The 15902-nt window shown below is 51.0% G+C and overlaps 1 protein-coding gene across 1 annotated transcript in view; it reads left to right on the forward strand.

Moving 5' to 3' along the window:
* The first annotated feature begins 8728 nt into the window (after nt 1-8728).
* Nucleotides 8729-15902, forward strand: part of LOC142574041 (uncharacterized) — a 42505-nt gene continuing 35331 nt past the window's right edge. Inside the window, exon 1 of the mRNA XM_075683219.1 lies at nt 8729-8886. Within this exon, the coding sequence (XP_075539334.1) occupies nt 8731-8886 (156 nt within the window). The 5' untranslated portion in view covers nt 8729-8730. The remainder of the gene's footprint in view (nt 8887-15902) is intronic.

Raw genomic sequence — 15902 nt, forward strand, 5'->3', positions numbered from 1 at the left:
GGAAGGAGAAGGTGACTTCTGCTCTCGTAGCGCCTCTGGTCGGGCACAATGACTGGGAGGAGAAGGTAACTTCTACTCTCGTAGCGCCTCTGGTCGGGCACAATGGCTCATACACGCACACACGCACATGAAGACACGTGGCATCGGAACATGCCTGGAAACGCTTGGCGGGGAGCGTAGCGGCGACGCCGAACGGGCCAAAATGTCTGCCGCTTTGTTGCAATCGCGCCGGCTCAACCGCGCGTCGTAGGCGAAACGTAACAGACCGCCCCGCCGGGGGAAGGAGATCCCGATGGACAGGGGACTGCATCCGCTGTCCGGAGGGATGTCGCTCGATGATGCTCATAACCGAAGTCGGGCGTCCCTCGACGTTTCTTGAGCGCAGCGCACAGAGAAGGCCTCGTTCTCTCGTTCAGGTTCGCACAGGACACTGCAAAGTGACTTCGGGAGAGTTCACATTCTTGTTCTCGTTCCCGGCAAGCGTTAGAACTACGCTGAAACTCAACCGCTCAGTCAGCAAGCACGGCACAACCCTCACTAAGCCCTGCCAGGCTCTTTCCCCTAGTTATACCACTGCCTAGTTCCTTACAGTAGTCTAGCATCACTCAGAACGCGTCCACAAATTGGAAAATTGCACTAGAAAGCATATCATCACTTTGAAACACTAAACAAAAGCAATATGTTAAAAAAAAATCCTGCCTCAGGAAGAAAAACATCAGTAACAAACAATTTTGAGGCTGATTCCTACGTTAGGGGCTTCGACTTAAGCCATCGGCGTTACCGTTGAGACTCCCCTTTTTGTAACGCACCTCAAAGGGATATTGTTGCAAAGCGAGGCTCCAGCGCAGGAGGCGGCAATTTTTGGGAGAGATGGTCTGCAGCCATTGGAGAGGGCAGTGATCCGTCTCAATGACAAACCTCGAGCCGGCTAGATAGCATGACAATTTCTGAACGGCCCACACGAGACATGCACACTCTTTCTCGGTGGCGCTATACGCCTGCTCACGACTGGTCAGCTTACGACTAGCATACAGGACGGGGTGTTCTACTTCTCCCTTTTCCCGTTGGCACAGTACAACGCCCATGCCTCGCTCACTAGCATCGCATTGAACAACGAACCCTTTTGTATAATCTGGCGATCGTAGCACAGGCTGGCTTGTTAGGGCACTTTTTAGGGCGCTAAAAGCTCTTTCCTTTGTCTCGTCCCAGACGACTGTTTGAGGCTCTGTTTTTCTTAGAGCATCCGTCAGGGGAGCCGCGATATCAGAGTACCTGGGGATGTACGTCTGATAGTAGCCGGCGACACCTAAGAACGACCGAATATCGGTCTTCGTGCGCGGTTGCGGAAAGTCTCGCACAGCGGCCACTTTTATTTCAGAGGGGCGGCGACGACCCTGACCAATCACGTGACCGAGGTACACAACCTCGGCCTGAGCTAACTGGCACTTGGGAGCCTTGACTGTCAAGCCCGCTTCGCGCAGGCGGGTTACCACTGCCCGCAAGTGTGCCATATGCTCAGACCAGGATGCGGAGAATATCGCTACGTCGTCTAGATACGGTAAAGCGAATTCTTGCTGTCCCCGCAACACTTTATCCATGAGGCTTGAAAAACAGTATGGCGCGTTCTTCAAACCAAAACTCAATACTTTAGGACGGAATGTTCCCATTGGTGAAATGAACGCCGCATACCTACTAGCCTCTTCTGTAAGTGGAACCTGCCAATAACCCCTGACAAGATCTAGGGTGGAAATAAACTGAGCGCTACTAACTTTCTCAAGGCGCTCCTCGATGTTAGGGATCGGATAAATTTGATCCTTAGTGATGGAATTAAGCCTGCGGTAGTCGACGCAAGGACGAGGTTCCTTGCCCGGTACCTCAACTAAAATCAAAGGGGAGGTATAATCACTCTCACCTGCCTCAATAACACCGAGCTGTAGCATTTTCTTTACCTCAGCCTCCATAATATCGTTCTGGCGGGGTGACACCCGATACGCCTTGGATCGTACTGGCTCTGGGGAGGTAAGTTCTATGTCATGAGTAAGGACAGAAGTCCTACCAGGCCTCTCAGAGAACAGACCTTGAAACTCTTGTAATAGCTGGTGTAGTTCGGTTTTCTGCTCAGGCGACAGCGGTGCTTTACTGATAAGGTCACTAATGACTTGACCGGTGTCTTCCCTGTTCGTCACTGAGCCTAGTCCCGGAAGCTCGACCGGAAGCTCTTCAGGAACGTTTACCATCATGCACACTACTGCTTCCCTTTGTCTATAAGGTTTGAGCAGATTACAGTGGTAAACTTGCTGTGCTTTCCGTTTTCCTGGCAGACTTACCACGTAGTTAACGTCCGACAGTTTCTGAACAATTCGTGCTGGGCCCTCCCACTGCACGTCTAGTTTGTTGTTTAGCGATGTGCGCAATATCATGACCTCATCGCCCACCTCAAAACGACGGGCCCTGGCGGTCCGATCATAATAAACCTTGGCCCTCTGCTGGGCCTTTGTCATTGCTTCACCTGACAACTCCTGTGCCCTTCTTAAGCGTTCGAGGAGCTTAAGCACGTACTCCACCACGACTGGGTCGTCGCCCCTGCCTTCCCACGATTCTCGAAGCATGCGAAGCGGAGACCGAAGCGAGCGACCGTACACCAGCTCAGCTGGCGAAAACCCCGTAGCCGCATGCGGCGCGGTCCTTAATGCAAACATCACCCCAGGCAGACACAGCTCCCAGTCAGTTCGATGTTGAAAACACAATGCTCTCAACACGCGCTTCATGACGGAGTGGAGCTTCTCAACGGAATTCGACTGTGGGTGGTACACTGAGCTGTGTAGCAGCTTTACCCCACACCTTTCGAGAAAAGTTGTCGTCAAAGCGCTAGTAAACACTGTGCCCTGATCTGATTGGATTTTCGCAGGAAAACCAACTCGCGCAAATATGGACAGTAGTGCATTGACTATCTCAACTGAGCTGAGTTCTTTAAGCGGCACTGCTTCAGGGAACTTTGTCGCTGGGCAGATCACAGTCAAAATGTGTCTGTACCCCGTGGCTGTTACCGGCAGAGGTCCCACTGTATCAATAACGAGCCGTCTAAAAGGCTCCGTAATGATAGGTACCAATTTCAACGGCGCCCTTGATTTGTGCCCTGGTTTGCCCACCCGCTGACAAGTGTCACATGTCCTCACGAAATGGTCTGCGTCCCGAAAACACCCTGGCCAATAGTACTCTTGCAAGAGACGGTCCTTAGTTTTCTTAACTCCTAGGTGTCCGGACCACGAACCCCCGTGCGTCAAGCGCAACAGATCCTGACGATAGCATTGAGGCACGATCAGCTGATCGAACTCCACTCCTCTGCGGTCTAGATACTTCCGGTACAGGACTCCACCTCTTTCCACAAAAGGCGCATTTTTCCTGGCGATACCTTCCTTGACATTGCAGCGTATGTTTTCTAGGCTACCATCCTTCTTTTGCTCGGCGATCAAAGCCGACCGGCTGACTTTTAGCAACCTATCAAGTCCGTCTCACGTAGGCGCGATGAGCAAATCAGCAGATAGCTCTTCTAACTTTCCCCTATCGGGCATTTCCTCTCCAGTATCTGGCGCGTTCAACGCTACAGGCTCAATTTTATTCAGTTCGTCAGCTTGCTGCACCTCTGACCCTTTTTCATTGTTCGATAACGTCGGCCCCGCAACTACCGCCTTTGCAGCGAGCTCCCGAACCTTCGACCTGGTTAAGGCCTGAACGCTAGCCTCACCAAACAAAAGCCCCTTCTCGCGCAGGAGGTGATCGGACCTGTTTGAAAATAGGTACGGGTACTGGGGGGGCAGCATAGATGACACTGCCGCCTCCGTCTCAAGCGCTCCGAAAGGTCCTTCAATAAGCACCTTTGCTACTGGCAGACACACGCTATGAGCTTCCACGGCTTGCTTGATCCATGCGCACTCGCCCGTGAACATATGGGGTTCTACATAAGACGGGTGAACTACATCCATTGTAGCTGCGGAATCGCGAAGCACTCGGCACTCTTTCCCGTTCACGAGGAGGTCTCGCATGTAAGGCTCGAGAAGCTTCATGTTCTCGTCAGTGCTGCCTATTGAAAAAAACACAACTTTTGGTGTTGTTTCCGGACACTGCGCCGAAAAGTGACCCTGCTTCTGGCACGTATAACAAACGCGCGCTTGCCTCATCTCGAACCGCTTTCTGTGTTCGGCTTCGGCTGCCGCCGTCTCCTTAGGTTCGGTCGCACTGCTTCCACTCGCATCCGCACTACGCGTGTTCCCCTTTGCTCTCATGGGTGTGAACTTCGGCCTCTCAAACTTCGAGCCAAATTCACCCTTTTGACCGTCCTTAGCTCCGCGAGCCCGACGCGTCACAAACTCCTCGGCTAGCTCAGCGGCTTTAGCCACCGTACAAACGTCTGGCCTATCCAAGACCCAGTATCGCACGTTCTCCGGTTACCGACTATAAAACTGTTCTAGCCCGAAGCACTGCAGAACTTTATCGTGGTCACCAAACGCTTTCTCTTCTTTGAGCCACTCCTGCATGTTTGACATAAGCCTATACGCAAACTCTGTATATGACTCACTTTTGCCTTTCTCACTTTCCCGAAACTTCCGACGGAACGCCTCCGCAGACAGCCGGTACTTTTTTAGAAGACTCGATTTCACTTTGTCGAAATCCTCTGCCTCCTCTCTATCCAAGCGAGCGACTACGTCGGCCGCCTCGCCGGGTAACAAAGTGAGCAAGCGCTGTGGCCACGTTTCCCGAGAGAACCCCTGCTTCTTGCACGTTCGCTCAAAGTTAACCAGGAACAAACCAATGTCCTCTCCAAGCTTAAACGGCCGCATCAGGTCAGTCATTTTGAACAATACGCGTTCTCCTGCACCGTGTGCCTGACTTCCATTACGAGCGCGTTCCATCTCTACCTCAAGACGCTTCATTTCCAAAGCGTGTTGACGGTCACGCTCTTGTTGCTCTCGCTCTTTCTGTTCTTTACGTTCACGCTCTTCTTTTTCTTTCTGTTCTTTACGTTCACGCTCTTCTTTTTCTTTTTGTTCTTTAAGTTCGCGCTCTTCTTTTTCTTTCTGTTCTTTAAGTTCGCGCTCCTGTCTTTTTGCAGTCTCCCTTTCCTCAATGGTCTCAAGGCATTCCGACAGCTCGTCATCCTCAGCTTCTAACTCAAGAATAGCCTTTAGCAGTTCTGGTTTTCTGAGTTTGTCCGAGACATCCAGACCCAACTCTCTTGCAAGCTCCAACAATTTCGGTTTGCGCAACGACTTCAAATCCATGGCTGCTCTGAATGCTGCTTTCTCTACTGCCTAATATTGTCTTGCCGCAATCTAACCCGGCAGCAACGACAACCACAATTACCAGCTCCGTTTCTGACACTAACAAAAGCCTGGCAAAGCTCAGAAGAAGAAAGTCCCGCACTCACCAAACCTCGCAGTCAAGAGTTCAGCGCAGTCGTTCCGCTGCAGGCAACCAGTCATCACACAGGGCTCGTTGCACTGCTCCCGGATCGTCGTTGAGCTGCTCAGCATACAGTCAACTGCATCTCTTCGCTGCTGGCCTCCGTTGTCGCGATCTCACCGCTGGCAGACAGTTATTTGAATCCCACCGATGGCAACGGTTGTTGTGGTCGCACCGATGGTACGACCTGTTGGGAACTCGGCGCTGACGCCCGTGGTTGCACCTGGGTCGCAAGCCCCAAGGGTAGCGTTGGCCGGGCGGCCTGGGGTACAACTGGAAGCATCCGAAGGTCCCGGCAAAGCATGAGTCGACTGGTAACAACAAAACAACTTGTTTATTTTAACATCGCAAAGAGTTGGCGGTCAGGTTGACCGAAGTAGAGAGACGGGAGAGCACTTTACTCAACAGAAGAAATCGGAGCCCTCTTTTTGGCGTCCGGGGGCAGCTGTTTTTATACTCTCGCAGTTGAGGGCAAGAAGGAACCCCTCAATAGACGAGCACGTGATTGTACAATGGGTTAAGGTGACGCATACTGTCGTAGCGCCGCTGGTCGGGCACAAAGACTGGGAGGAGAAGGTAACTTCTGCTCTCGTAGCGCCTCTGGTCGGGCACAATGGCTGGAAGGAGAAGGTGACTTCTGCTCTCGTAGCGCCTCTGGTCGGGCACAATGACTGGGAGGAGAAGGTAACTTCTACTCTCGTAGCGCCTCTGGTCGGGCACAATGGCTCATACACTCACACACGCACATGAAGACACGTGGCATCGGAACATGCCTGGAAACGCTTGGCGGGGAGCGTAGCGGCGACGCCGAACGGGCCAAAATGTCTGCCGCTTTGTTGCAATCGCGCCGGCTAAACCGCGCGTCGTAGGCGAAACGTAACAGTGGATTTGTAGCTGCTTTCGATAAAACGAGCAAGGCACGAGCTAAAAGTCGTGCGCCAACATTTTTATTTCCCTCCTTTCAATGCCACGTGCTTTGTTTAGTTGGATACACTCACTGAACCTTGCACAACGTAAGAATTTTGCACACAGCCTGCTTGCAACACTTTAAGATGATGCGATGTATTTTCGAACGTTTCTTTTATAACAGCTAAAAAAACATTCAATCTTATTGCCGTATCATTTTCCAAAGCGCTTGAAGGCCTATAGATGTAGATAGTCATGGAGGTCACCGTGTCAGTGATTATCGCACCTACTTTCGTGCCGTCAAAAAATGTATTTGATGCCGGAGCATTTGACATTCGAGACCGTAACGTTTACTGCGGAGAGGAATGACTGATTGTCGCTTTAACTCGTGAAAATTCCCGAGCGAATAACACGGCTCTGAGCCTCTCAGTACAAGAGACCCGTTTCGCTTAACTGCAGCTCACGCCATGGGCAAGAGGCCGCTATTTTGCACGTTCGGCGTCCACAAGCAGGACTACACGAAGATCGACGTGGGCCCCTGCGACTATGCCTTCATTCCTTTCTACGCGCGTGGCAGGGACACGTTCATTGACGATAGCGACCCGGTCACCACGGATTTGATCAACAGGGCGGCCGCGTCGACGAAGACGTCCTTCGTCATCAGCGTCCCCAGCGCGCAAGTCCTTTGCCTCTTTCCATTTCACTGTATTCTGTGAACACGTCACAGCCTAGGCAGGGTTAGAAGGGCATAGTTCAAGCTGAAAGTGAACATGATCGTAGTTAGGAGCACCTCGCTTTTCTTTTTGTTTGGAGAGTTGTGCGGTAAAATATATCTGCTGGGTATTACAGCTAACAAGGAGCATGAAAAAAAAAAACAAGAAAGCAAAGCATTAAGGGCGCATGCGATCTCCTAAAGGAGTGTCTAGTTTATTTTGCATTCCCTTTGAGTAATCGTGAGGGAATAATTAACAATTCTTTCATTCATAACGATATGTGCTCACTGTGAATGCAAGGTTTGCAGATCACATTTGAAAACGCAACTTTCAATTGCTTGCTACACACAATTTCCAGCGTAACTATTCTTTCCGCATTAGTAGAAAAGGACGTGGCAGCTTTTTAGAAATTTTGCTGGCTTTCTTTCACGCATTAAAACATAAGAAAAGGTGTACATACGTTTACACATCGCAAAAAACTGAAGCTAGTGTTTTCTATTGTCGGATACACATCCCGTATTGACATTGTGGCAGTTAAGGTATTGATAAAGAGTTTGTTAGGAATTAATACTGATTACTCAGCTACTGGGAACACAAAATGTTGAAGACTTCTTCAGGAAGCTCGTAACAGCCGAAAGTTTGTCTCATTGGCTGCAATTAAAACTTACTCCACGTTGGCTGCCACGCGCGGCACAATTTTGCACCTGATTTCGTGTCTGTGCGGGGCGGTACTTTGCTTAGTCAGGAGCGGAACATTTAATTTACGGGCAGTAAAAGGTGTCTTCCATCTACTCGTAGAATTTGGCAGGAATCTGAATGCATGTGCATACGTATTCTCTCACACGGCGTGGCCGTAGCGATCAACCGACAAGGACAAAAATAGAAAAAAAAATCTGAGATCATTTATCAACGTATTTTTTCTATCTTGACATCTGCGAACGTGAGGCCATCGAGTCGCCGTGCCATTATATGGAAACGCACTTTCTTTGGAATGCTCTGACTACTGACGACAATAAAAAAATAAAAAAATAAAGAACATCAAACATAGCGCCTAATCTTAACGTAACCCTCTGCTGTCCAAAAAGTATGTGACGTGTCGCTTTAGTACGGCGATAACCATACCAAGGGCAACCCAGGGGCCCTTTTATTTTATTCACAACCATATGAGCCAACAGGACGGAGAATTGTGCAAAAGCTCAGAGTTGCGCAGATTAGCAATTTGACGCTCTTCTCTTTAACACTGGGTGCTGCTAATAATTGGCATTTGTTGCGTGAGGAAGCCCTTTTATCGACAACATCTAACACACCTATTTATCACTAATATTTCAGTATATTACGTATAGTTTATGAAAAAAAAAAGAATATCCGCAATCAATTTTGTATTTATGACGAATGGTCTCTGCGCGGCGCAAGGGTCCCGCCCCAGGCACGTCTTTTTTTTTTCTTCTGCAAAGCTTGCGCCGTGTGCTCACATTTGTTAACGCTGTGTGTTAGGATATTTGTTAACTCAAGGGGGGTTCTATAATCAATGCGTGCTAACATTCACAGCTACTTTTTCTGTGCTCTTTTATAGCTTCGGAATGTAATAATAATGCTGATAGCCCGAACTTGCTTCGCATCGCTGCCTCGCTGCAGGAGCCACTCGAAAGTCATGGCAGATATCACCAGCCTCGCTGGCAAAAACAAGGTGGAGCTTTACTGGACGAAAAAGAAGATCTACCATTATGCGGTTTTCGACATCGGCGTCATGAAAAATGAAACTGGCCAAGAAAAAACGATCGTGGAAGCAGCGTTCAATTTACTGAGGGTGAGCATCAGGCACGTACGTACGGAGGATTTTTTTCCGGTGGGGGGTGGGGGGGGGGGGGGAGGGCCAACCCAAGGAAACATTTCTATGCAAATGAGGAGGAGGGTACTTTTACTAGTACAAATGTGAATAATGCCCACCATTTACCATAAAGAAGCGTGAAGCCGCAAAAGAGAATTGAAATAACGTGCATCTCACAGGTTCGCCTGTCAGATACACCTCTTCCTTACTTAATTGGCAAACAAAGAATCACATCAAATGTACTCTCGCATGAAAGATGCGCAGGAAGAACCTTGTCAAGAATAAGTTAACAAGCGAAAGTGCAAAATTAGGGTTTCTAGTAATGTTTTTTGAATTAGCTCTGGAAGAATTATAGAGAAATGTATATTTGGGGCACAATCACAGTTCTTTTAGATCCCTCGTGTACTGCTCTCCCAAGTAGCAAAACCGGCTCGTGTTGTTACTTGGGAAGTTGCGTAACGATGCGTGGTAACCAGTCCCGTACAACCGCGTAGAGTGCAGGACGCTGTGGTTCTAGACGTACTGCGCCCACCGCGGAAGGTTAGAACCCCCCCCCCCCCCACCTTTCCCCATTAGCACAGCAGGGAAGTGGCTACGTCAGGCGGCTCAATTGATAACGGTAGAAGCGTCATTCAATACATGCGGAATTATTCTCCCCTTCCGGCGGCGTTTTCTCTACTTACGTCTTAACTAAACATATGTTGATCCATAAATATAAATGACTCGTACCCAGCACCTCCCCCAATTATAAAGGGGGTTTATTCGGGTTGTAGAGAAGCAGCGACCAACGCGGCAACAGCAGGTAGGGCGCAGCCAGCGAACGAACTGGGTACGAGCCACGCGATGGCAACGTGGCTTTTCAGCTTGCTGATCTTCTTCGTCACATCACAAACAATTTCCGCTTTTCCTCTCTGTTTGGCTGTTGCCTTGGCTTTCTCCTTTACTAGATCGCTTAATTTCTCATCTCCTTACGACTCTTGTTTCGAGTTGCCAATCTTGCACGAGAAATGCTGTACTATAAGGGAAAACAAGACGAGGTAGCGGGTGACAACCATATCGCGGATATATGGTTCCGAGGACCTGCCAGCGTCGCGGCGAGCTGTCACTCGAGAAAATAATGAAGCAAAAGGAAAAGTTAAACGCAACTGGCGTTTTCTCCGGCCACAACTCGTCCCACGAGCGTACAGACCAGCCGACTATGAACCGAATCTCTTTCCTGGCTCCTGGCCCCTGGGTCAGTCTAAACAAAGAAGGTTGAACTAACGAAGCAACAAGGATGCGCGCGATCGTTAAATTGATGGTGACATAAAAATTCCGTTGGGCATTATAAATACAATATTGTAATTAAAACAATAAACTACACCGTGCCTGCTGCAATAGATGGTGACAACTGAATTCACCTTGAGTTAATCACGCAGGCACCGAATCGATGAGAAAACTGGCCTCCACACCCCAGGAGATGCCGATAACTACCGCCATCCAAAAGCAGTAAAAAATTGACAACCATTCCACTCTGTGAAGTTGGAATGGCAGCGAAAGCTGAGGACAGTCAAAGCCCTCAAGCGAAAAGCAATGAAAGCAATGTGTTTCACCTCCGCTGCTGGTCGGCCTGAAGATGGAGCAATATCGGGCCGACCCACGGCGGAGGTGAAGCAGGCGTTAAGCGCTCAACAGACGTGGGTACATATCGAAGGTAATGCAATGGCGGGCCCACCCGCGCTGAAGGTGAAGCAGGTATTAAAAACTGCTCATACGTAGGCCGATACCGAAGATAGTGCAACACCGGCTGACCCTCGGCGGAGGTGAATCTGGCGTTAAGCACCCCGCATACGTGGGCCGATACCGAAAGTAGTGCAATATCGGGCCGACCCGCGGCGGAGGTGAAGCAGGCGTTAAGCACCCCCCATACGTGGGCTGCTCCCAAAGATAGTGCAACACCGGCTGACCCTCGGCGGAGGTGAACCTGGCGTTAAGCACCCCGCATACGTGGGCCGATCCCGAAGGTATATAGTGCAATATCGGGCCGACCAGCGGTGAAGTTGAAGGAGTCACTAAGAATTCCCCATACGTAGGCCAATCCCGAAGATAGTGCAATACCGGGTCCACCCTCGGCAGAGGTGAAGCAGGCGTTAAGCACCCCCCCATACGTGGGCTGCTCCCAAAGATAGTGCAACACCGGCTGACCCTCGGCGGAGGTGAATTTGGCGTTAAGCACCCCGCATACGTGGGCCGATCCCGAAGGTATATAGTGCAATATCGGGCCGACCAGCGGTGGAGTTGAAGGAGTCACTAAGAATTCCCCATACGTAGGCCAATCCCGAAGATAGTGCAATACCGTGTCCACCCTCGGCGGAGGTGAAGCAGGCGTTAAGCGCTCCCCATACGTGAGTACATCCCAAAGATTCCGACGGGCACATTAGAGGTTTCCCAGTCCACGGGGGTATGTGCTATTGATCTTGAACGCTTTTTGCACTATCATCAGGATCGGCCCACATGATATTTTTTCTGTTAATGGACGTCGAAAAAAACTACGGAAGTTAGTCATAAACTGTTTTCGCTGTAAAAGGCAGCAATATGTTGATCGCCGAGTAGATTGATTAGCGATTCTTTAGGAATGTGTGTGAGGAGTGGTACTTTGGGAGCGGAAAGGGGGCGGGCGCTATGCCGCTTAATTTCGGGGGGAGGGGGGCCCTCGGCCCCCCCCCCCCCGCCCCCGGTGTACGTGCCTGGTGAGCCTGCTACGTGAAGTTGTTCAGGCCGACGGTTAAATCGGTCGATTTGGTGAGGATTCGTGATTAAAAAAAAGAAGGCATACAACAAAGCCGACAACAGGCTAACAATTAAGATCGCCATTAAATTTAGGAGTGACTTGTTCATGTCATTTTACGGCATTTTTCTTTTTCACATGATACGCGCGGATCATCGTCGTCACCCCTCCATGAAAGAAGTAAACTGATGGCTAATAACATAGTCGCGGAAAGTTTTAGCTTGCAGGAATTGGTTCCGCATGGAAAATAAAAAGAAATGGCCGCGGTCCCTTTAAAAAACCCCACATGAAAAGACGCAACAAGTTCATTCCTGTGGAAGACTCGTTCTAAAGATATTGTTACGGGAAGGAAGAAGCGTTCGTCTATTTACAGGTAGCTTTTAATGGCTGAGCCAACAAGCGTAGAGCATCGATCTTGCTAAAACACTTCTTCGTCGTCTCCAAGACCACCATCAGCGTCGTCTTCTTTCCACATTACCGACTGTGACATCACCCCCGTCGGAAAAAGCACCTGATTGGTGCGGCTCATCGGTCGAAGAAAGGTAAGATTTGAGACGGCTGTCGTGGATGATGTCAGAGAGGGGTGAAGGCACCGTGGCATTCAGTGGAGACACTTCATATGTGACAGGGGTCACCTGGCGAAGGATGCGGTAAGGGCCATAGTATCGCGAGAGTAATTTCTCGGAAAGACCAACATGCCGAGCTGGATACCATACTAGCACAAGAGCGCCTGGTTCGTAGTTCACGTCGTGATGGCGCTTGTCGTAACGGTACTTCTGGCGTGTCTGGGAAGCAGACAGACGAATGCGGGCAATCTGGCGTGCTTGGGTCGCTGTGGCTATTACATCCCGAGTGTACTCTGTCGGCGAGTCGAGCGTGGTCGAGAGGAGTGTCTCGAAAGGCAAAGTCGGCTCACGGCCGAAGAGGAGATAGAAGGGTGAATAGCCAGCTGTGTCGTGGCGCGAGGAATTGTAGGCGAACGTGACAAATGGTAGAGCAATGTCCCAGTCGCGGTGATCGGAGGAAACATACATTGCGAGCATGTCCGTTAATGTGCGGTTCAGGCGTTCGGTAAGACCGTTAGTTTGAGGATGGTAAGCGGTAGTAAGTTTATGTTTAGTAGCACATGATCGAAGTAGGTCGTCTATGACTTTGGTAAGAAAGTATCTGCCACGATCGGTGAGAAGTTGACGAGGTGCACCGTGGTGCAAGATAACGTCGTGAAGCAAGAAATCAGCGACGTCTGTGGCGCAGCTGGTCGGTAGGGCTCTAGTAATGGCATAGCGAGTTGTATAGTCCGTAGCGACGGCAATCCACCTATTTCCGTCCTCGGATATAGGGAATGGTCCAAGGAGATCAAGGCCAACGCGAAAAAAAGGGTCGGCCGGTATATCCAAAGGCTGCAGCAGTCCGGCAGGAGGCACAGCTGGTCTTTTTCGGCGTTGACACGACTCACACGCGGCAACATAGCGCCGGACGGAGCGGTTGAGACGCGGCCAGAAAAACCGTCGCCGAATTCGGTCATAGGTCCGCGTGACGCCAAGGTGTCCAGCGGTGGGAACGTCGTGCAGTTGCTGCAGTACAATCATTTGCAGATAATACGGAATGACGGTTAGGAGCTCGGGCCCATCGGGGTGCATGTTGCGGCGATACAGGATGCCATTTTGTAGTACGAACATGTGAAGGGATGGGTCAGACGGAGCAGAGAGCAGGCGTTCGATAATGGGGCGTAACGACTCGTCGCGTCGTTGTTCAGCGCCAATGTCTTGCAAGGCTGAGAGGGAAAGAACGCAGATCGGTGCGACATCCACTAAACCGTCCGGTACATCGACGGGATGACGAGACAGGCAGTCGGCGTCCTGATGTAGACGACCCGACTTGTAGACCACAGTGTAGGTGTATTCTTGCAGCCGTAGGGCCCAGCGACCGAGGCGGCCGGTGGGATCCTTGAGGGAGGAAAGCCAACAAAGGGCGTGGTGGTCGGTTGTAACTGTAAATGGTCGTCCATATATGTAGGGTCGGAACTTGCCCACCGCCCAAATGAGGGCGAGGCACTCGCGCTCAGTAATCGAGTAATTGCGCTCGGCGGGAGAGAGGAGGCGACTGGCGTAGGCGATAACGCGGTCGTGCCCACATTGGCGTTGAGCTAAAACTGCACCGATTCCGTAGCCACTGGCGTCAGTGCGGATTTCTGTCGGAGCGGAGGGGTCAAAATGGGCGAGAACAGGAGGTGTAGTAAGCAGCGTGATGAGCTGCGAGAAAGCAGACGCTTGTTCAGAGCCCCAATAGAAAGGAACGTCTTTCCTCAGGAGGTCAGTCAGGGGACGGGCAACAAGGGCGAAATTTTCCACAAACCTGCGGAAGTAAGAGCAAAGGCCCATAAAGCTGCGAACATCTTTGGCACAAGTTGGTACAGGGAAATTCTGCACAGCATGAACTTTAGCGGGGTCGGGGCGAATGCCTGACGAATCGACAAGGTGTCCGAGCATAGTTATTTGGCGGTGACCGAAGTGGCACTTGGACGAGTTGAGCTGTAAGCCAGCGGTGCGAAAAACAGAAAGAACAGATGAAAGTCTTTCAAGATGTGTCGCAAAAGTTGAAGAGAAGACGATGACGTCATCCAAGTAGCACAAACAGATGGACCATTTCAAACCACGCAAGAGCATGTCCATCATCCGTTCAAAGGTCGCCGGGGCATTGCACAAGCCAAATGGCATTACTCGGAACTGATATAGGCCGTCTGGTGTGACGAATGCGGTCTTTTCACGGTCCATGTCATCCACGGCAATTTGCCAATATCCAGAGCGAAGGTCTATAGATGAAAAATAAGTGGCACCGTGGAGACAATCCAGAGCATCGTCAATGCGGGGAAGTGGATACACGTCTTTCTTGGTGATCGTGCTTAGATGACGATAGTCAACGCAGAATCGCCAGCTGTTATCCTTCTTTTTGACGAGAACAACAGGGGACGCCCACGGACTGGAAGAGTGTTCAATAATCCCTTTGGCAAGCATCTTGTCAACCTCGCTCTGGATAACTTGTCGTTCAGAGGGCGACACCCGGTATGGGCGTCTGCGAACAGGTGCTGCATCGCCGGTATTTATCCGATGCGTCACGACCGTAGTTTGACGCAAAGGGCGATCGTTCAGATCGAAAATGTCGGAGTAGGACTCGAGGAGGCCACGGAGCTGTGCGGCTTGTTGGGTGGAGAGGTCCGGTGCAATCATCTTTGTAAAGTCCTCGGTCGGGGCTGATGCAGAAGGCGCAGAATGAGCAGTGGTCGAAGACGGCGCAACAGATAGAGCAGAAATGTGGCACTCGTGCGTTGGTGACAACGTGGCAAGAGACATGCCTCGAGGAACTACTTGCGGGCACTGTCCGAAATTTAGGATCGGAAGACATGTCTGATTGTCCGCAACAGAAACGATGGTGTGTGGGAAGGAGACATTGTGAGAAAGCAGGACTGACGTCGCGGGAGTGAGGACATAGTCTCCATCAGGTACAGGTGGGCTGGCTAAAACAGGGATGAAGGTTGCTGCAAGAGATGGCAGGCGTATAAAATCCGCGGAACAAAGCTGAGCTGGAGCTTGAGCAGGAAGGTCAATGGGAACAGGTAGGGGTAAGTCAAGTTGTACGACACCGGCGGAACAGTCAATCAGAGCAGAATGGGCGGACAAAAAGTCGAGTCCGAGGATCACATTGTGAGGGCAACGTTCAAGCACACTAAACAAAACGGACGTGTGGCGACCGGCGACACTGACACGAGCAGTACACATTCCAAGCACAGCCGGAGTTCCACCATCGGCGACCTGGAGCAGTCGAGTCGGAGCAGGGGTAAGTACCTTTTTCAAGCGCGTTCGAAGCTCCGCACTCATGATGGAAATTTGGGCTCCAGTGTCGATGAGTGCTGTAACGGGCAAACCATCCACGTCCACGTCCAGAAGGTTCCGATTAGTAGGCAGGGTCAGCAGAGGAATTTCAGGCCGGTGTTCTAGAGCAGCGTCACCTCCAGGAGCTGCCCCAGTTAGTTTCCCGTCGGAGAGCGGCGACGGTAAGCTGGGGATGGAGAGCGACGCAGCTGGGGCGAACGGGAGCGGCGACTACGTGGTGATGGCGATCGGCTGGTCGCGGTGGCTCGAGCGTTGTCAGGTGCGTCTTCAACCTCGGTGGAGAGTGATGGCGGGCGAGGATTCAGTGGGGAGCGGCGGTAGGCGGGAAAGCTTGGTCG

This window comes from Dermacentor variabilis, chromosome 3, assembly GCF_050947875.1.
Source record: "Dermacentor variabilis isolate Ectoservices chromosome 3, ASM5094787v1, whole genome shotgun sequence".
NCBI classification, from domain to species: domain Eukaryota; kingdom Metazoa; phylum Arthropoda; class Arachnida; order Ixodida; family Ixodidae; genus Dermacentor; species Dermacentor variabilis.